The sequence below is a fragment of the Carcharodon carcharias genome, chromosome 32 (assembly GCF_017639515.1).
Source record: "Carcharodon carcharias isolate sCarCar2 chromosome 32, sCarCar2.pri, whole genome shotgun sequence".
In the NCBI taxonomy this organism is placed as follows: Eukaryota; Metazoa; Chordata; class Chondrichthyes; order Lamniformes; family Lamnidae; genus Carcharodon; species Carcharodon carcharias.
In genome coordinates this window covers 25,204,622-25,226,228 of record NC_054498.1, presented here as the reverse complement: position 1 = coordinate 25,226,228, position 21,607 = coordinate 25,204,622, and the positions used below count along the sequence as shown (strand labels likewise).

General features: G+C 46.0%; 1 protein-coding gene across 3 annotated transcripts in view; it reads right to left on the bottom strand.

Annotated features, from left to right (window-relative positions):
* Positions 1-21,607, bottom strand: part of LOC121271991 (semaphorin-4D-like) — a 98,528-nt gene that overhangs the window by 36,062 nt on the left and 40,859 nt on the right. The window contains exon 1 of one of the 3 annotated variants that reach the window (XM_041178274.1): positions 5,347-5,507. The exons of the other annotated variants lie outside the window; for them this stretch is intronic. Coding sequence (XP_041034208.1) covers positions 5,347-5,440 — 94 coding nt within the window. The 5' untranslated portion in view covers positions 5,441-5,507. Of the gene's footprint in view, positions 1-5,346; positions 5,508-21,607 lie in introns of those variants that run through there. 3 annotated transcript variants of the gene reach the window in all.

The window sequence follows — 21,607 nt, the reverse complement described above, 5'->3', positions numbered from 1 at the left end:
CGAGATTGGGGATAGTGTATTGAGATGGATAGAAAACTGGTTGGCAGACAGGAAACAAAGAGTAGGAATAAACGGGCCTTTTTCTGAATGTCAGACAGTGACTAGTGGGGTACCGCAGGAATCGGTGCTGGGACCCCAGCTATTCACAATATATATTAATATTTAGATGAGGGAGCTAAATGTAATATCTCCAAATTTGCAGATGACACAAAGCTGGATGGGAGGGTGAGCTGTGAGGAGGATAGAGAGGTGCCTCAGGGTGATTCGGACAAGCTGAGTGAGTGGGAAAATGCATGGCAGATGCAGTATAATGTGGATTTGAGGTTATCCACTTTGGTAGCAAAAACAGAAAGGCAGATTATTATCTGAATAGCTATAAATTGAGCGAGGGGAATGTGCAACCAGACCTGGGTGTCCTTGTACACCAGTCGCTGAAGGTAAGCATGCAGGTGCAGCAGGCGGTAAAGAAGGCAAATGGTATGTTGGCCTTCATAGAGAGAGGATTCGAGTACAGGAGCAGGGATGTCTTGCTGAAATTATACAGGGTCTTGGTGAGACCATACCCGGAATACTGTGTGCAGTTTTAGTCTCCTTATCTGAGGAAGGATGTTCTTGCTTTACAGGGAGTGCAGCGAAGGTTTACCAGACTGATTCCTAGGATGGCGGGACTGACATATGAGGACATATAATCAGTTAGGATTATATTTGCTGGAGTTCAGAAGAATGAGGGGGGATCTCATAGAAACCTATAAAATTCTAACAGGACGAGACAGGGTAGATGCAGGAAGGATGTTCCCAATGATGGGGGAGTCCAGAACCAGGGGTCACAGTCTGAGGATATGGGGTAGACCATTTAGGACTGAGATGAGGAGAAATTTCCTCACCCAGAGAGTGGTGAGCCTGTGGAATTCGTTACCACAGAAAATAGTTGAGACCAAAACAGTGTATGTTTTCAAGAAGGAGTTAGATATAGCTCTTGGGGCGAAAGGAATCAAAGGGCATGGGGAGAAAGTGGGATCAGGCTATTGAGTTGGATGATCAGCCATGATCATAATGAATGGCGGAGTAGGCTCGAAGGACCAAATGGCCTACTCCTGCCCCAATTTCTATGTCTATGTTTCTAATTTTAATGCACTGGATATCACAGACTGGGAGTGAATGACTGGGAGAGTGAGAAACTGCTAATGTCCCCATCACAGAGAGGGAGTTAGTTGGTTGAATGTTGTAAACTGCTTAATCAAATTAACAGAAATTGACAGAAACACTCAAGACAGAATCTGTGGGAGATTGAAACAAATGGTAAATGTTTTAGATCAATGACCTTTCATCAGAGCTCCATGAAATGGTCATCAACCATTTGATAGTTCTGTTTCTCTCTTCAATTATTGCCTGACCCATTTTCTCCAGCATTTTCAGTTATCATTTCAGATTTCCAGACTTCACAGAGCTCTGATTTTTGTTTTAAAACTGTTTTCTGTTTCACAGCTCATTCAATCCACAAATCTCAATCCTCAATTACACAATCCACAATTTTTCTTCAATTCCTTCCTTTCCTTCTATTTTTTTTTTGCTTTTAACTGTTAGTTCTGTTGTGTATCTGAAATGTTCCATTCTCAGAGCTGGCCTGCTGTACAATTCCAGCATTTAGTGAGGTTCTTTCCCTGCCTAATGCCACAATATACAGAGTGCAAAGGACAGCACTTGACAGAAGCAGGTATACAACCAGTCCAACAGTCTCTTCTGTTGGTCTTTCCACTGTGTACAATTGACCATCCAGCCTTGTCATTGTTCCTTGTGACATAGAATTTACACCAGAGGAACAGGCCATCTAGTCCATATTGGTGTTTAAGCTCCAGATTAGCCTCCTCCATCTACCCTACTTCATCTCATTCCATCTGCATCTCCTTCCATTACTTTCCCTCTGTTTATCCAGCTTCCCCTGAAGGCACTAATGCTATTCACCTCCCTCTGGTAGCAGGTTCTAATTCTAATCTCTCTCTGGGTAAAGAAGTTGCTCCTGAATTCCCAATGAATTTATTTGTGACTGTCTTATATTTATGGTCCCTAGATATGGTCTCCACACAAGTGGGAATATTTTTTTTCTGCGTCTATCCTATCAAACCCCATCATAATTTTAAAGAGCTCTGTCACCCCTCAGCCCTCTCTTACCCAGAGAAAAGAGCCCAGCCTCTCAGTCTTTCCTTATAGCTATAGCCTCACAACATTGACCTTTTAATATCACTGCCATTGTTCTCATACAGGCAAATAGAAACCCACTGCCACCCCCACCCAACCCAACCATGGCCCCCTTGTCAACTGAGGCAATTTTATTTCCTCTTTATGACTAGATGCTTGCATTAGATTGATGTGAGTAGGGAGTCACACACCTGATACCTTCCATTCCCCACCATGGATCATGAATCATTCTAAGGTCATCAGTTACCCAACAGGTACTAAGACAGTTAATTTAATAATACATTAGATCACTGACCTAACCCTTGCCATGTCATTTCCACGTATCACTTACCTTCATTGCACAAACACCATTATTGTAATGTAATTTGGTAATTCTACTATCTCTCATCTCCCTGGCAAGTAAAAACAGTCTCACTGTGTCAACCCAATCAAACCTCTATAGTTTCAAAGAGTTCCACCAGGTTACTTCTCAGTCTCTATTTCAGAGCCTCAGTCCCCCTCACTGACAGCTCAGTGTTACACACTTACATCTTAAAGCTAGGGGTCAGGACCTCCCACCCCCATGACCTCATTTCCCCTCTTTCCTGATAGTTATAACCCGATAGTAAGACCGTGTAGCACTAAAATGGCTACAATTACATTGCTAAAAATTACTAAGACCACAGTAAATAAAATCTGGGAACTGTTGTGAAAGCTCAGTATAGAGTTTTACAATAAATGCCCATTAACACTATGAAAATGTCTGTTGTTTTCACACACAAAGAAATGTCAGATATTACAATAAATAATCTCCATGTACATGGGATGTACTCATCAATGGGAAATGCGCTTTACCCAACACATTTCCCAACACATACCCAACCAACATGGGAGACTTATAAAGAAGGCAAATGCATATGGAATACAGGGTAATTTGATAAGGTGGATTCAAAATTGGCTTAGTTGTAGGAGACAGAGGGTGATGATAGAAGGCTGCTTTAGTGACTGGAAGCCCGTGTCTGGTGGCGTACCACAGGGATCTGTGCTGGGCCCCCTATTATTAGTCATTTACATAGATGACTATGTGGGGGGTAGAATTAATAAGTTTGCGGATGACACAAAGATTGGGCGGTGGTTAACAGTGAGGTTGAGTGTCTTGGGCTACAAGAAGATATAGACGAGATGGTCAAATGGGCAGATAAATGGCAGATGGAATTTAACCTGAAAAGTGTGAGGTGACTTTGGAAAGAGTAATTTGTCAAGGAAGTATTCAATGAACAGCATGATACTAGGAATTTCTGAGGAACAAAGGGACCTTGGCGTGTGTGTCCATAGATCTCTGAAGGCAGAGGGGCATGTTAGTGGGGTGGTGAAAAAGGCATATTGGACACTTGCCTTTATCAGTCGAGGCATAGATTACAAAAGTAGGGAGGTCATGTTGGAGTTGTATAGAACCTTGGTGAGGCCACAGCTGGAGTATTGTGTCCAGTTCTGGTCGCCACATTCTTGGAAGAATGTGATTGCACTGGAGGGGGTGCAGAGGAGATTCACCAGGACATTACCTGGGATGAAACATTTAAGTTATGAAGAGAGTTTGGATAGACTTGGGTTGTTTTCGTTGGAGCAGAGAAGACTGAGGGGCAACCTGATCAAGGTGTACAAGATTATGAGGGGCATGGACAGGGTGGATAGGGAGCAGCTGTTCCCCTTAGTCGAAGGGTCAGTCACTAGGGGACACAAGTTCAAGGTGAGGGGCAAGAGGTTTAGGGGGGGATTTGAGGAAAAACATTTTTACCCAGAGGGTGGTGATGGTCTGGAATGCACTGCCTGGGAGGGTGGTGGAGGCGGGTTGCCTCACATCCTTTAAAAAGTACCTAGATGAGCACTTGGCACGTCATAAAATTCAAGGCTGTGGGCCAAGTGCTGGTAAATGGGATTAGGTAGGCAGGTCAGGTGTTTCTCACGTGTCAGTGCAGACTCAATGGGCTGAAGGGCCTCTTCTGGCACTGTGTGATTCTGTGACATTAGTTTTGCATACAATACTTTAAATAAGAGGTGTTGTTTGTGTAATAGATCCTATTCCAAGCGCAACAGGACCTACATCACTTGATGCCAAAATATTCACAATTATACTAGGAGAGATTGGCCAATAGAAAGAGTGAGACATTGACAGACAAGACATTTATAGTGAGATGGGAATCGATACAAATAAATATAGATAATAAAAATAGTGATCATAGAATCATAGAAAGTTTACAGCACGGATTGAGGCCACTCTGCCCATCGTGTCTGCACCGGCCAAATAAAGAGTAACCCAACCTTATCCCACTTTCCAGCATTTGGTCCATAGCCCTGCAGGTGATGGCAGTTGAGGTGCTTATCCAGACACCTTTTAAACGAGTTGAGGGTTTCTGCCTCTACTACCCTTTCACGCAGTGAGTTCCAGACCCCTACCACCCTCTGGGTGAAAATATTTTTCCTCATTTCCCCTCTAATCCTTCAACCCATCACTTTAAATGTATGGCCCCTGCTCACTGACCTCTCTGCTAAGGGACAAAGGTCCTTCGCATCCACTCTATCCAGGCCCCTCACAACGTTGTACCCCTCAAATAAATCTCCCCTCAGCCTCTGTTGGGTCGCTAGAGATACAGGACGAGAGAGATAGAGCTAGAAAGGTAGAGAAAGGGAGATAGAGATATATAGCGAAATGGAGGCAAAGGTAGAGAAATAAAGATGCGCTGTGGTAAAAATAATGGAACGTTTGAATCGGTGCCGATCACAACCACGAGAGAGAGAGACACACACACAAATATGAATAAATGGACATTAATAAATCTGCGATAAAAACAAAAAGACCGCGGATGCTGGAAATCCAAAACAAAACCAGAATTACCTGGAAAAACTCAGCAGGTCTGGCAGCATCGGCGGAGAAGAAAAGAGTTGACGTCTCGAGTCCTCATGACCCTTCAACAGAACTCAATTAATAAATAATATTAATAAATCTGCAGCTGTCTCAGGGCTCCGCACAGTGAAGAATATGGTGCAATGCGGTGTCTGTAATTTAAATACCAAACTCATCCCCTCCTCACTGAAAGCTCAGAGTTCAACACTTACATCCTAAAGCCGGGGCTCAGGACCCCCCCAGACCGGGGCTCAGGACCCTCCGCTTACCTCTCAGATCCAGTTTGAGTCGGGGTGAGGTTAGAGCTGAAACGCAGATGAGGAGCAGGAGGAAAGAGAAGCCGCTCAAGAGACATCGAGACATTGTAAACAAAACCCTTCAACAAGTGAAAAATCAGCCGCTCCGGGCGCATCAACCGTCTCAATTCACTCTGAGGATGGGCAGGAAACTCTCGTTATCCAAAGTCCAATAGCAACTGCGGTGGGAGGCGTTTAAGTCATAGAGTCGAAGTCCCAGAGGATGATCGCGCCTTTCGGCCAGTCAAACAAGTAGGTCACTATTCTAATCCCATTTTCCAGCACTAGCCCCATAGCCTTGTATTCCATGGGGTCGCAAGTGCACATCCAAATATTTCTTAAATGTTATGAGGGTTTCTGCCTCTATCCACCCTTTCAGGCAGTGAGTTCCAGATTCCCACCACCCTCTGGGTGAAAAAATTCTTCCATACATCCCCTCTAAACCTCCTGCCCCTTACCTTAAATCCATGCCCCCCTCAATCATGTCTCCCCTCAATCTCCTCTGCTCCAGGGAAAATAACCCATCTCTCCAATCTCTCCTCATAACTAAAACTCTCCAGCTCAGGCAACATCCTGGTAAATCTCCTCTACACTCTCTCTAGTGTAATCACATCCTTCCTTTAATGTGGATCCCAAAACTGCCAGAAATACTCCAGCTGTGGCCTGACCAGCATTTTATACAGTTCCAGCATAGCCTCCCTGCTCTTATATTCTGTGCTGCAGCTAATAAAGACAAGTATCCCATATACCTTCTTAACCACCTTAGCTAGCTGTCCCGCTAACTTAAGAGACCGGTGGACATGCACACCAAGGTCCCTCTGATGCTCGGTACTTCCCAGGGTCCTACCATTCATCGTGTATTCCCATGCCTTGTTTGTCCTACCCAAGCGCATCACCTCACACTTATCCAGATTAAATTAAAATCCACTGATCAGTCCATCCAACCAGCCCATCTATATCCTCCTGTAATCTAAGGCTATCCTCCCCACTACTTACCATTCCGCTAATTTTTGTGTTATCTGCGAACTTACTGATCAACCCTCTTACATTCAAGTCTAAATCATTTATATATACCACAAACAGCAAGGGACCCAACACCGATCCTGTGGAACCCCACTAGACATAGGCATCCAGTCACAAAAACACCCCTGGATCATCACCCTCTGCTTCCTGCTACTCAGCCAATTCTGGATCCAATTTGCCAAATTGCCTTGGATCCCATGGTCTCTTACCTTCGTTATCAGTCTCCTATGCGGGACCTTTTCAAAAGCCTTGCTGGAGTTCAAGTAGCCTATGTCAAATCTATTGACCTCATCTACGCACCTGGTACCTCTTTGAAAAATTCAATCAAATTGGTCAGACATGACCTCCCCTTAACAAAACCATGCTGACTGTCTTTGATTAATCCCTGCCTCTCCAAGTGTAGATTAATTCTGTCCCTCGGAATTGCTTCCAATAGTTTCCCCACCACTAAGGTTAGACTGGCCTGTAATTCCCTGGTTTATCCCTTCCTCCCTTCTTGAATAATGGTCCCACATTGGCTGTCCTCCAGTCCTCTGGCACCTCTCCTGTGGCCAGAGAGGTATTGAAAATTATTGCCAATGCCCCTGCTATCTCCTCCCTTGCCTCACTCAATAGCCTGGGATACATTTCATCCGGGCCTGGAGATTTACCTACTTTTAAGCCTGCCAGACCACTTAGAACCTATTCACTTGCTATGCTAATTTATTTAATTATATCACATTCCTTCTGCCTGATTTCCAAACCCACGTCATCCCTCCCACTTGTGAACACCAACACAAAGTATTCATTTAGAACCCTACCTACGCCTTCTGGCTCCACACACAAATTACCACAATGGTCCTTAACGGGCCCTACTCTTTCCCTAGTTATCCTCTTATTCTTAATGTACTAGTAAAATAACTTTGGATTTTCCTTTATCTTACCTGCCAATGTTCCTTCATGCCCTCTTTTTGCTCTCCTAATTTCTTTTTTAAGTTTCTCCCTACACATTCTATACTCCTCCAGGGGGTTTTGAGCCCTCAGTATCTGCCATAAGCCTCCCTTTTTCTCTTTATCCAATCCTGTATATCCCTCAACATCCAAGGTTCCCTGGATTTGTTGGTCCCACCCTTTATCTTTACTGGAATATGTTGGCCCTGTATTCTTCCTATTTCCTTCTTGAATGAGTCCCACTGCTCTGATGCATATTTATCTAAAAGTAGCTGCTCCCAGTCCACTCTGGCCAAATCATATCTGATCTTATTAAAATCAATCTTCCCCCAATTTAGAACTCTGATTCCTGGACCATCCTTGCCCTTTTCCATAACAACCTTGAATCTAACGGAGTTATGATCATTATCTGCAAAATGTTCCCCCACTGATACCTCTACCACTTGCCTGGCTTGATTCCCTAAAATTAAGTCCAGGGCCACCCCCTCTCTTATAGAACCTTCTACGTTCTGGCTTAAAAAGTTCTCCTGGATGCATTTTAAGAATTCCACTCCCTCTAAACCTATCACACTATGACTAACCCAGTTAAAGTTGGGGAAGTTGAAATCCCCCTCTATTACTACCCTATTATTTTTACACTTCTCTGAAATTTGCCTACATATCTGCTCTTCTATTTCTCTCTGTCTGTTTGGGGGCTTGTAGTACATTCCCAGCAATGTGATTGCTCCTTTTTTGGTTTTCAGTTCTACCCATATGGCTTCATTTGAGGAGCCTTCTAAGATGTCATCCCTCCTTACTGTTGTAATTGATTCCTTGATCAATATTACGATACCCCCTCCTCTTTACCTTCTTCCCTGTCTCACCTGAAGACCCCATATCCTGGAATATTGAGCTGCCCATCCTGCACCTCTCTCAACCATGTCTCTGTGACAGCAATGACATCATACTTCCATGTGTTAATTTGTACCCTCAATTCATCTGCCTTATTCATTAGACTCCTTGCATTAAAATAAATACCATCCAACCCTGCCAAACTCCCTTGTGCCTTAACTAGCCTATAATTTCTATGCCTTCCAGGCTTACTTGCTCTCTCTTCTAATTTTGGCTGTGCATCTCCCCCTGCTGAACCTCCTCTCAGGATCCCATCCCCCTGCCAAGTTAGTTTAAACCCTCCCCAACAACACTAGCAAACCTCCCCGCAAGGATGTTGGTCCCATTCCGGTTCAGGTGCAACCCGTCCGCCTTGTACAGGTCCCACCACACCCAGAAACGGTCCCAATGTCCCAGAAATCTAAAGCCCTCCCTTTTGAACCCATCTCTCCAGCCACGCATTCATCTGGACTAACCTCCTATTTCTATAGCTCACTAGCGCATGGCACTGTAAGTAATCCATAGATTACTACCTTTGAGGTCTTGTTTTTTAATCTGTTTCCTAGATCCTAACATTCTGCTTGCAGGACCTCATCCCTCTTTCTACCTATGTCATTGGTACCAACATGTACCACGATCTCTGTCTGTTTGCCCTCCCCCTTTAGAATACTCTGCAGCTGTTCAGTGACATCCTTGACCCTGGCACCAGGGAGGCAACATACCATCCTGGAGTCACGTCTACAGCCGCAGAAATGCCTGTCTGTTCCCCTTACTAACGAGTCTCCCACCACTATTGCTCTCCCCTTCCACCAACCCCCCCCCCCCCCCCCCCCCACCCCCCCCCACTCTCCCTGCCTGGTGCAGCTGAGCCACTCACAGTGCCATGAGCATGGCTGCACTCCCCAGAGGAACCATCACTCTCACCATTTTCCAACACAGAAAAATGGTTCTCGAGCGAGATGCACCCTAGGGATTTTCTGATTACCTGCCTGACACCTTTCTTCTGACTGATTGTCACCCATTCACTCTCTGTCTGCACTTCCATAAGCTGTGGGGTGACCACTTCTAAAAACTCTCAGCCTCGTGAATGCACCTCAGCGCCTCCAGCTGCTGCTCAGGCTCCAAAACTCGGAGCTCAAGTACCTGTAGCTGGTGGCACTTCCTGCGATGAGTGGCTAGGGCTTCCCACATGTTGCAGGCGGTGCATAACATGGGACTGAGCTGCCCTGCCACGCCTCTAGTTGAAAAAAAACCCTTACTTTAAGTTAAATACAGTAAAACAAACATTAAATTGTTTATGTACTTTAAATAAAACTAGAACCCTTACCTTTCCTTAGCTTAATCTATTTTAAACTGGAGAAAAAAACTGGAGAAAAGCACTTACCACTACTCACCAATCATCTGTCACTTGTGTGCTGATGTTACTTTTTGAAGCTTCCCTATACTTGCGCTGGTTCTGAAATCTCCACTGCTCTCTCATCCTGTCTAGTGATGTCACTCTTGCTATTTTCAACAAGATCTGACTGCAGGACACTCTTCCCAGACTGCTTCACCGCAATGCTGACTTCAGGATACTCTTCCCAGACTGCTTCACCGCAATGCTGACTTCAGGATACTCTTCCCAGACTGCTTCACTGCAATGCTGATTGTAAGACACTGTCCCAGTCTTGGAGTGTCCTGAGCCCCTGTCCAGAGAGGTCCTGAGCTCCTGTCTGAAGGGGAGGGGTCCCTGAGCCCCTGCCTGGGGAGGGGTCCCTGAGCCCCTGTCTGGGGCCGGGGTAGCGATGCCTATATGTCTGTATCAATTTGTATCTCTTTCGATATATCTAAGGATTAATATCCCTACCTCTATCATCTATATCTATCTCTGCATCAATCCATAAGTCACTACATACCCTAGAAATAGACATTGTTAAGATATTACTCTATTTCCGTATCTGAATGCAATCGCAAATATTTTGATAACAGATGAAGTGGACACTGTAGTATCCCACAGGCCGGTAGGTGATTTTGTTGCAGATAATATTTCTATCACGCTGATCTTGTCCTTTCCAAGGGTCGTTGCTGCAGTGAAGTCTGCAGGTAGGCCAACTGCACTAACATGGGATGATTGAAGCCAGGGGCTCAGGACCCCCACAGAGAGGGCTCAGGACCCACACCCACCCACCCCCCCCCCCCCCCCCCCCCCCCCCCCCCCCCCCCCCCCCCCACCCCCCAACCAGGCCAGCACACATTGAAGAGAAAGGAAAGCGATACCTGAAAGTCTGAGATCAGAGTAATGAGAAACTGCATCAAATAGAAATTATAAAGGGCCTTAAAAGATAGGATAACTAAGGAAAGGGTAGGGATAACTAAGGAAAAGGTAGGAACAACTAAGAAAAGGGTAGGAACAATTAAGGAAAGAGCAGGAACAATTAAGGAAAGAGCAGGAACAATTAAGGAAAGGGTAGGGATAACTAAAGAAAGAGTAGGGATAACTAAAGAAAATGTAGGAACAACTAAGGAAAGGGTAGGAACAAATAAGGAAGGGGTAGGAACAATCAGGGACATACAAGGTCATTCCTGCATTGATGCAGAAGATGTGGGCAGGATTCTTAATGAATACTTTATCTCTGTCTTCACAAAGGAGAGGATGATGCAGACATTCTAGTTAATAAGGAGTATGAAATTTTAGATACAATAAGCATAATGGGAGAGGAAATACTGGAGGGACTGACATCCTTGAAAGTGGATAAATAACCAGGGCCAGATGGATTGTATCCCAGGCTGTTAAAGGAAGACAGGGAGGAAATAACGGATGCTCTGAGGATCATTTTTCAATTCGCACTAGGTACAGGCAAGATACCAGAGGATTGAAGGTCAGCGAACCTTGTGCCATTCTTTAAAAAGGGTGCGTGGGATAAGCCAGAAAATTTTAGACCAGTCAGTCTGACTTTGGTGGTGGGCAAATTATTAGAATCAATTCTGAGAGACAGATTAAACTGTTACTTAGAAAGGAACAGATTAATCAGAGATAGTCAGCATGGTTTTGTTAAGGGAAAGTCATGTCTTACTAACATAATTGAATGTTTTGAGGAAGTAACAAGGAGGATTGATGAAGGTAGTGTAATGGATGTAGTCTACATGAATTTTAGTAAGGCATTTGACAAGGGCCCTCATGGCAGACTGGTCAGAAAAGTAAAAACCCATGGGCTACAGGGAAATGTGATGCATTGCATCCAAAATTGGCTCAGTGACAGGAAACAAGGGGTAATGGATGAGGGATGTTTTCATGAATGGAAAGCGGTTTCCGGTGGCATTCCACAGGGCTCAGTGTTGGGACCCTTGCTTTTTTGTGATATATATTAATGGTTTGGACTTAAATGTGGGAGGCATGATTGGGAAATTTGCACATGACACAAAAATTGTCCATGTAGCTGATAGTGAAGAGGTTAGCTGTCGACTCCAGAATGATATCCAAGGTTTGGCTGAGTGGGCAGAAAAGTGGCAAATGGAATTCAATCCGGAGAAGTGTGAGGTAATGCAGTTTGGGAGGACAAACAAAGCAGAAGCATGTTGCGTGGGATCGAAAAAGTGAAAGATCTTGGAGTGCATGTCCACAAGTCCCTGAAGGTGGCAGGACAGGTGGATAAGGTGGTAAAGAAGGCATATGGAATGCTTTAATTTATTGCATGAAGTATAGAATGCAAAAGCAGGGATGTAATGTTGGAACTGTGTAAAACGCTAGTTAGGCCACAACTGGAATTTCGTGTACAGTTCTGGTCACCACATTACAGGAAGGACATAATTGCTTCAGAGAGAGTACAGAAGAGATTTACAAGAACATTACCTGGGCTGGAAAATTGCAGCTATAAGGAAAGATTAGAATAGAGGAGGCTGAGGGGAGTCTTGATTGAGGTGTACAAAATTATGAGGGGTCTAGAAAGGGCACCCAGACCTGTTTCCCCTAGCAGAGAGGTCAATTACCAGGGGGCACAAATTTAAGGATTAGAGGGGACATGAGGAAAAACATCTTCACCCAGAGGGTGGTACAGGTCTGGAATTTGCTGCCCAGATTGGTGATTGAGAAACACTCAACTCATTTAACAGGTACCTGGATCTGCATCTGAAGTGCTGTAACCTGCAAAGCTACAGACCAGGTGCTGGAAAGTGGGATTAAAAATGAGCAGCAAGTTTATTTTCTCTCTTTTGGTCAGCACAGACACAACAGGCTGAATGGCCTCTTTCTATGCAGTAACTTTTCAATGGTTCTGTGGCTTTATGTTGGTTAAATATCTATCAGCATTAAATAAAAAGATCCAATGTAGATTGATCTACATCAAGAGGAACATAATGAGGATTTTGCCAGTCATCCAATCGGTTTTTTCATTCTTTCATGGGAGGTGGATGTTGCTGGCAAAGCCAGCATTTGTTGCCCATCCCTAATTGCCCTTGAACTTCGTGGCTTGTTAGGCCATTTTAGAGGGCAGTTAAGAGTCAACCACATTGCTGTGGGTTTGGAGTCACATGTAGGCCAGTCCGGGTAAGGACAGCAGATTTCCTTCCCTAAAGGGCATTAGTGAACCAGATGGGTTTTTATAAAAATCAATGATGGTTGTCAAATTTAATTAATTGAATTTTAAATTCTACCAATTGCTGTGTTGGGATTTCCATGTCCCCAGTGGGGCCTCTAAATTAGTCCAGTGATATTGTCACCGCACCACCATCTCATCTTAAAAGGAAGAGACATTTAAATGAGAAGTAAAGGAGAGTGTAGATCAAAAGCAAGTAACATTCCAGTAAAGAGTAAATTCTGGTTCTGATTTACTGTAAAGAAGTAAAAACAGAAAAAAACAACTGAAGTAAAACCCAATAGAAAATAAAACAGAACAAACAGTTACTGAATGAATACAAAATGACTGGTTCTGCTCTTCCTAGGTTGACACTCACATACAGGAAGGTGACAGGAACATGACATAGCTGCTAGACTGGGTCTGCGGCAGATGGTGAGGGAACTAACAAGAGGGAAAAACATATTTGACCTCATCCTCACCAACCTGCCTGCTGCAGATGCATCTGTCCATGACAGTATCGGTAGGAGTGACCACCGCACAGTTATTGTGGAGACAAAGTCCAGCCTTCACATTGAGGATACCCTCCATCATGTTGTGTGGCATGACCACTGTTCAAACTGGGATAGATTTAGAACAGATCAAGCAACTCAAGACTGGGCATCCATGAGGTGCTGTGGGCCATCAGCAGCAGCAGAATTGTACTCAAACACAATCTGTAACCACATGGCCTGGCATATCCCCCACTCTACCATTACCATCAAGCCAGGGGATAAACCCTGGTTCAATGAAGAGTGCAGAAGGTCATACCAGGAGCAGCACTAGACATACCTAAAAATGAGGTGTCATCCTGGGGATGCTATAACACAGGTCTACTTGCATGCCAAACAGCATAAGCAGCAAGTGATACAGGGCTAAGCAACCCCACAACCAACGGATCAGATCTAAGCTCTGCAGTCCTGCCACATCCAGTCGTGAATGGTGGTGGACAATTAAACAGCTCACTGGAAGAGGAGGCTCTACAAATATTCCCATCCTCATTGATGGAGGAGCCCAGCATAGCAGTGCAAAAGATAAAGCTGAAGCATTCGCAATGATCTTCAGCCAGAAGTGCTGAGTAGAAGCTCCATCTCAGCCTCCTCCGGAGATCCCCAGCATTACAGATGTCAGTCTTCAGCCAATTCGATTCACTCCATGTGATATCAAGAAACAGCTGAAGGCACTGGATACTGCAAAGGCTATGGGCCCTGACAATATTCCGGCAATATTACTGAAGACTTGTGCTCCAGAACTTGCTGCGCCCTTAGCCAAGCTGTTCCAGTACATCTACAACACTGGCATCTATCCGGCTATGTGGAAAATTGTCTGGGTACAAAAAAGGGACAAATCCAACCCGGCCAATTACTGCCCCATCAGTCTACTCTCAATCATCAGTAAAGTAATGGAAGGGGTCATCAACAGGGCATTTGCTTAGCAATAACCTGCTCACCGATGCTCAGTTTAGGTTCTGCCAGGGCCACTCAGCTCCTGACCTCATTGCAGCCTTGGTTCAAACATGGACAAAAGAGCTGAACTCCCGAGGTGAGGTGAGTGACTGCCCTTAACATCAAGGCAGCATTTGACCGAATGTGGTATTAAGGAGCCCTAGCAAAACTGGAATCAATGGGAATCGGGTGAAAACTCTCCACTGGTTGGAGTCATACCTAGCAGAAAGGAAGATAGTTGTAGTTGTTGGAGGTCAGTCATCTCAGCTTCAGGACATGACTGCAGGAGTTCCTCAGGGTAGTGTCCTAGGCCCAACCATCTTCAGAGGTTTCATAAATGAGCTTTGTTCCATCATAAGGTCAGAAGTGGGGATGTCCGCTGATGATTGCACAATGTTCAGCATCATTTGCCACTCCTCAGATACTGAAGCAGTCTATCTCCAAATGGAGCAAGACCTAGACAATATCCAGGCTTGGGCTGACAAGTGACAAGTAACATTCACACCACAAAAGTGTCAGGCAATGACCATTTCCAACAAGAGAGAATCCAACCATCACCCCTTGATGTTCAATGGCATTACCATCACTGAATCCCCCACTATTAACATTCTGGGGGTTATCATTGACCAGAAGGTGAACTGGACTGTCCACATAAATATTGTGGCTACAAGAGCAGGTCAAAGGCTAGGAATTGTGTGATGATTAACTCACCTCCTGACTCCCCAAAGCCTGTCCACCATCTACAAGCCACAAATCTGGAGTGTGATGGAATACTCCTCATTTGCCTGGATGAGTGCAGCTCCAACAACACTCATGAAGCTTGACACCATCCAGGACAAAGCAGCCCGCTTGATTGGCACTCCATCCACAAGCATTCACTCCCTCCACCGCTGACGCACAGTAGCAGCAGTGTGTACCATCTACAAGATGCACTGCAGGAACTCACCAAGGCTCCTTAGACAGCACCTTCCAAATCCATAACCACTACCATCTAGAAGGACAAGGGCAGCGGATAGATGGGAATGCCACCACCTGGAAGTTCCCCTCCAAGTCACTCACCATCCTGACTTGGAAATACATTGCCGTTCCTTCACTATCGCTGGGTCAAAATCCTGGAACTCCCTCCTTAACAGCACTCTGGGTGCACCTACACCACATGGACTGCAGCGGTTCAAGAAGGCAGCTCACCACCACCTTCTCAAGGGCAACTAGGGATGGGCAATAAATGCTGGACTAGCCAGCGAAGCCCACAACCCATGAATTAATTAAAAAAGAAAGCTCAATGAGTAATATCCTACGTGACCTCCTTCTCACTAACTTACCTGCTGTGGACATGTCTACCCATGATAACACTGGTAGAAGTGGACACTGCACAGTCTTTGTAAGAAAAAAGCCTGGTCTCCACCACAAAGACATTGTTCATCAAGCTGTGCAGCACTGCCACCACACAGGCAAAGGACAGATTCCGCAGCCCAACATGGGTCATTTGTGTTAGTCATCAGCAGCAGCAGAATCTGCAATCACATAGTGTGACACTTCCTCATTCCATAACCACTGTCAGACTAGAAGAGCAATCCTGGCTAAATACGGAGTGTGGAATGAAATAGACAAACTGCAGAATAACGTGTTAACGGAGTGACATGACTACACAGGGTTACCTCAATGCTGAGCACCAACAGCAGGTTAGAGACAGAGCTGATTAGTCCCAGAACAAAGCTCTGTAACCCTATTACATCCAATCAAGAATGGTGATGGACCTCCAAGCAATTAAGATTAGGAGAAGGTTCCATGAATAGTCCCACCCTGAATCTTGGTGGAGCCAAGCATCTGAGTCCAAGAAACATGGCTTAATTGTTCTCATCTGTCCTTAACCAAAAGTGCTGAATAGATGATTCTAATCAAACTACTAACATGACCGCTCAATTCACTAACATGAAGAAGTGACTAAGTGCACTGGGAACAGTGAGTGCTATGGACCCTTACAACATCCCAGCTGTGGTGCCTCAGACCTGTGCACCAAAGCTAGCTGCAGACCCACCCAAGCTTAAACATTCACTCCCTCCACCACCGACACATAGTGGCAGCAGTGTGTACCACCTACAAGGTGCACTGCAGCCGCTCATCACGCCTATTTTGACAGCACCTTCCAAGCCTGCGACCTCTACCACCTAGAAGGACAAGGACAGCAGATAGATGGGAACACCACCACCTGGAAGTTCCCCTCCAAGCCACTCACCATCCTGGCTTGGAAATATATCGCCGTTCCTTCACGTCACTGGATCAAAATCCTGGAACTCCCTCCCTAACAGCACTGTGGGTGTACCTACACCACATGGGCTGCAGCGGTACAAGAAGGCAGCTCACCACCACCTTCTCAAGGGCAACTAGGGATGGGCAATACATGCTGATCTAGCCAGCAACGCCCACATCTCATGAAAAGGATTTTTAAAAAGCTGTTCGAGTAGAGCTATATAATGCTGGAATCTCCCCAACAATGTAAAAGATTGCTCAGGCATACCCTTGCCACAGAAAAGTAAGATAAATCTAACAGACCGAGGAGTCGTCTCATAATCATCAGTAAAGTGATGGAAGGAGTTATCATTATTGCCACAAATAAGCTGCTCATCAATATTCATTTCCAGTTCCTCCTCAACTCCAGCCTTTGCTTCAGCCTTGATCCAAACTTGGAAACTGCATATAAATGCTGGAGGAGTGGGTGGAATAGCTAATCTCAACATCAAGGCAGCATGTGACTGAATATTGTACCCCGTAGACCTTACAAAAATGTAGGGAGTGGGAGTCAGAGCAAACCTTCCAGTGAAATAATATCTGATGCAAAGAAAAGCAATCCTGACTGTTAAAGGCATCACCGCCCTGGGCCAACACTGCAGGTGTGGCTGAATCATCCTAGATTTGCACCAAGTGCGGTAGGGGGGGCAAGTAAAATGACGTTTTACCCTCCAGCCACAATGGCATCGTCCCAAACCCACCACATTACTTATGTGTTCCCGGGAAACACGCCATTTCCATATAAGGCAGGTTTTCATTCGCCCGCCCACCATCGCTTCACTGCTTCATCATGCCAGGTGCCATATTTAAAGCCCAGCTGCGCATACCCATCCCAGAGCTTCCAGACCACAACTGCTGCGGGGAAGACATGGTCCGGAAAGGCAAAAAGACTGCAGCCCCAGGTTCAGCGACGAGTCATTGGAATGCCCCTTTGGATGCTGTGGAGACCCGCTGGGATGTCCTCTACCCGCGCTCTGGCCACAGGAAGGGTAGCAACATGACTAATCTGGTTTGGGAGGCAGTGGTGGCAGTGGTCAGTGCCAATGCCCTTCAAAAGAGGCACCCAGTGCCACAAGAGGATGAATGATCTCCTCATTTCCACCAGGGTAAGTCACTCTTCTCATCGCTGTCAACTCACACTCACAGACCCATCACACGTCCACAGGGATCTCACTCACTGACAGTTCAAGGGACATCACCATTCACTCTCTCACACTCACCATCATTGTCCTCATCATGTCCACTTGCCACCCACTTAGGCCAGACATACTTATCATCTGGCCTGTCAGGCATACTGCTTACACTTTCGCCATCTCTATTTATGCAGGACAAGCTGGCACACGACAAGAGGGAGAGGTCACAGACTGATGGAGGAATGCCTGAAATCAAGGTCCTCACGGACTTTGAAAACAGAGCCATCCAGCTGGTTGGCAAAGACCTGGACCGTTCCTGTGCTGACTGTGAGGTTGGCGCTGCCCTACCAAGTCAGGATCCAGCAGTGCAACATCTATCAGACAACCATGCACTGATTATCTCCCCTTGCTTTCACAGGCACATCTGCCAAACAGCCGACAGAGTCCATGACCCAGGGCCTCCAATCAAGCCCTGAGGAAACCACTGAAGAGGAATCTGAAGGCTCCCTCTCTGGAGCCCTGTCACAGCCTCACCCACACCCTCTGCCAGCGCAGAGGCACACACTTCAGTGGGACCTAGCTTTAGAGTAGCCTCGGGACCACAATCTGGTGAGCACATCACACTGTCTGATCCACAGCAGGGACTAGGAGTCCAGCACTCGGAGGACTGCTGGAGGCCAGAACGTTGCTGAGTCCAAATCAGATGACGAGCCTCTCGATTTGGTCACAGTTGTTGGAGCTGCAAAGGCAAGCTAGGGAACATCAGGAAGGGATGTCCACTGCACTCCTCAGATTGTAAGACACAATGGGGGAAGTTCATCCACCTTCACTCTTAAGGTGATAGCACCAGCATTGCCAAAGCAACGAGGTCAACAGTGGTAGGATGGCAGCCGCCATGGAGACCTTAGTCCAGGACATCCAAATCCTCTCTTCCTGTGACCCCAGCAGCTCCAGCCCCACAGGCCGAGGAGGGTGCCACTGCCACACGGCAGGACCCCGAAAGCAGGTCGGGACTCTCCAAGTCTCAGCCTGCAGAGGATGCCAGTCAAGGTCATCACTGACAGGGCATCGCAGTCAGAAAGCTGCCTCCACCTGCACTGTCGATGTCCAGGGAGCACCAAGACGTAGCGGCAGGGTTAGGAAAGTTAAGAGGAATTAGTTGCACAGCTTGGGCATGTGTGTTAATCATTGTACATACTGTTCACTATTGTCAACAAACTCCCAAGAATGTCTCTCCGCCTATGGCTCCTTGTTCTGATGAGCAGTAGTTGTGTCACTCAGACGTGAAACCTTTCTGCACAAGATAAAAGCAGGTATCTCAGCCCAGGGCCTCTTCCCTGTGCTTTATGCAGCCTTCAGACCAAAGCATCAGAAAGGAGATTGTACAACGTGCCCAGTCATCCAACTGTTCTGCAGTCCACTAAAATGCTCATGAATTTGCAGTCTGTGCCCAAGGGGGAAGGTGGGGCGATGAAAAGCTTTGGAGCACTTGGTGACATTTTGATGCCTCTGCGTTGCTTGAATGGGCAAAGAAGCTAGAGGCCCGACTCCAATCATATCAATGTGGCTGTGCCTGAACTGTCTCAGCTGCAGAGGAATAGTCACTTTATACAGGTTTCCCTAATGAGTGGCCACTTCCATCGCCCACCCTACACCCCCACCCCGAATACTTGTGCACTATATTCAACAGCAGGGCAGCCCTTGCACACCCCACCCCCCCACACCTCCTCCCCCCGCAACCCCATCACAAGTTGCCTCATTGGCAGGGCTGCCCTTAACCCCACCTCCACATATCGCCTGAACCGCAAGGCAGCCCTTGACCACCTCCCCACCACCCCCCCCAACCCAGCCACCGCCACCCAACTCACCTCGACGGCTTGGCTGGCCTTAACCCCAAAGCCCCCCAGCTTGAAGTCCAACAGCCGACCCTGGCGAGCGCTGCGCATTGTTACTGTGTATTCACCTTTTGAGTTCCCCTCAAAGTGCAGCTCGCCAAGTGCACACTTTTTATGTGCTGTTGTGAAACATGTCAGAGTGCTTCCCTTCGACATGGACGGACGATCCAGCAGTGGGGGGGACGGGGGGGGGAATCGATTCCGGTGGGCTGGCCTAATAATGACATGCTGATGTATTACAATAAGGCTCCTGACGTCCAATGGCGGGAAACATGGCCCACTATCGGCGGGCTGAGCGGACAATCACAAACTGGTTTCACGCTGTCATAAAACCGATTGTGCCATATTGTCCACTGAAACCACCGGACATGCCCGACACCTGTGGGTATGGAAAACTCCACCCAATATCTTTAGCTGCTTCCGTCATTAGGTTAGAAGTGAGGTTGTTTACTCAGAACTCCACACTGATGTGTTCAGCTCCGTTCATAGGTCCAATAATGAAGGAGTCCGTGAGAGTGCACAGTACGATCCCAATAACATTTGCTCCATAAAATTACCAGGCGATGACCATCAACAACAAGAGAAAATGCAGACAAAGCCTTTTGAGCTTCAAAAGCCATCACTGAATCCCTGACCATCAATATCTTAGGGGTCACTGGTTGAACTGGGCTAGACTTACCCACTATGGCTATAAATGGCTGCTTATCCTGTTACCTGCGACTGCCAGAATTCTCTCCGTCAACTCCAGGGATCAAGTCAGGAGATTGGGGGAATATTCACCACATGCCTGGAATTGTGAAGCATTTAGTGAATCATTTTTTGAAGGAAGCTCAGGATTGATAATCATAGATTTTGTCTGCAGGATTTCCACATCATAATTTGGGAAGAAGGTTCAGGATATGAGTGAGTGTCCGTCAACCACACAGTTCAGTGAATGCTTTTGTTTTATTTCTTGTGCATTGATGTGATTTTTCGTGTATTGACAAGTTGAAATAAACACATTCCCCTCACATTTGTAGATATCAGACAGGAGGCACCAGACTTGGACAGATAGAGACACAATTGAACACATACAATTTTTCCTTATGTAAAGTGAGTAACAGTCTAATTTCCATTTCCTCTAATTGTCGTTCCGACTGACTTCAATGAAAATAAAAACGGATCAAGTTTTGAAATGGGCTATTGCCCCTTTCACGCTACCTCAGTATTGAAGGAGTGTCACAGAATCTTTACAGTGCAGAAGGAGGCCATTTGGCCCATCGAGTCTGCACTGGTTCTCTGAAAGAGCATTACACCTAGTCCCACTTCCCTGCCTTATCCACCTTGCACATTCTCTCTTTTCAGTTAGCAATCCAATTCCCTTCAGAATCCCTTGATCAAACCTGCCTCCACCACCCTCCCAGGAAGCTCGTTCCAGACTCCAACCATCCTCTGGGTGAAAACATTTTTCCTCGCATCACTTTTACTTCTTTGCCAATTATTTTGAATCTGTGCCCTCTAGTTCTTGATGTTCTTTTGAGTGGAAACAGTTTCTCACAATTTACCCTGCCCATACCTCTCAGGTCCTTGAATACCTCTCTCAAGTCTCCTCTCAGCCTTCTTTTCTCCAAGGAAAACACTCCCAACCTCTCCAATCTATCCTCATAGCTACAGTTCCTTATCCCGGAATCATTCTTGTGAATCTCCTCTGTACTCTTTCCAATGCCTTCACATCCTTACTCAAGTATAGTGCCCAGAACTGAACGCAGTACTCCAGATGAGGCCCAACTAGTGTCTTAAACAAGTTCAGCATGATTTCCTTATTCTTGTATTCAAATTCCCTTTTAATAAAGCCTAAGATACTACATGTTTTATTAACTGGTCTCTTAACATGCCCTGCATCTTCAATGACCTATGCACATATACATCAAGGTCCCTTTGTTCCTGCATCTCCTTTAGGATTCTCCCTTTATTTTATACTGTCTTTCCATATCCCTCCTGCAAAATTAATCACCTCACACTTCTCTGCATTGAACTTCATCTGCCATTTGTCTGCCCAATCCACCAACATGTCCATGTCC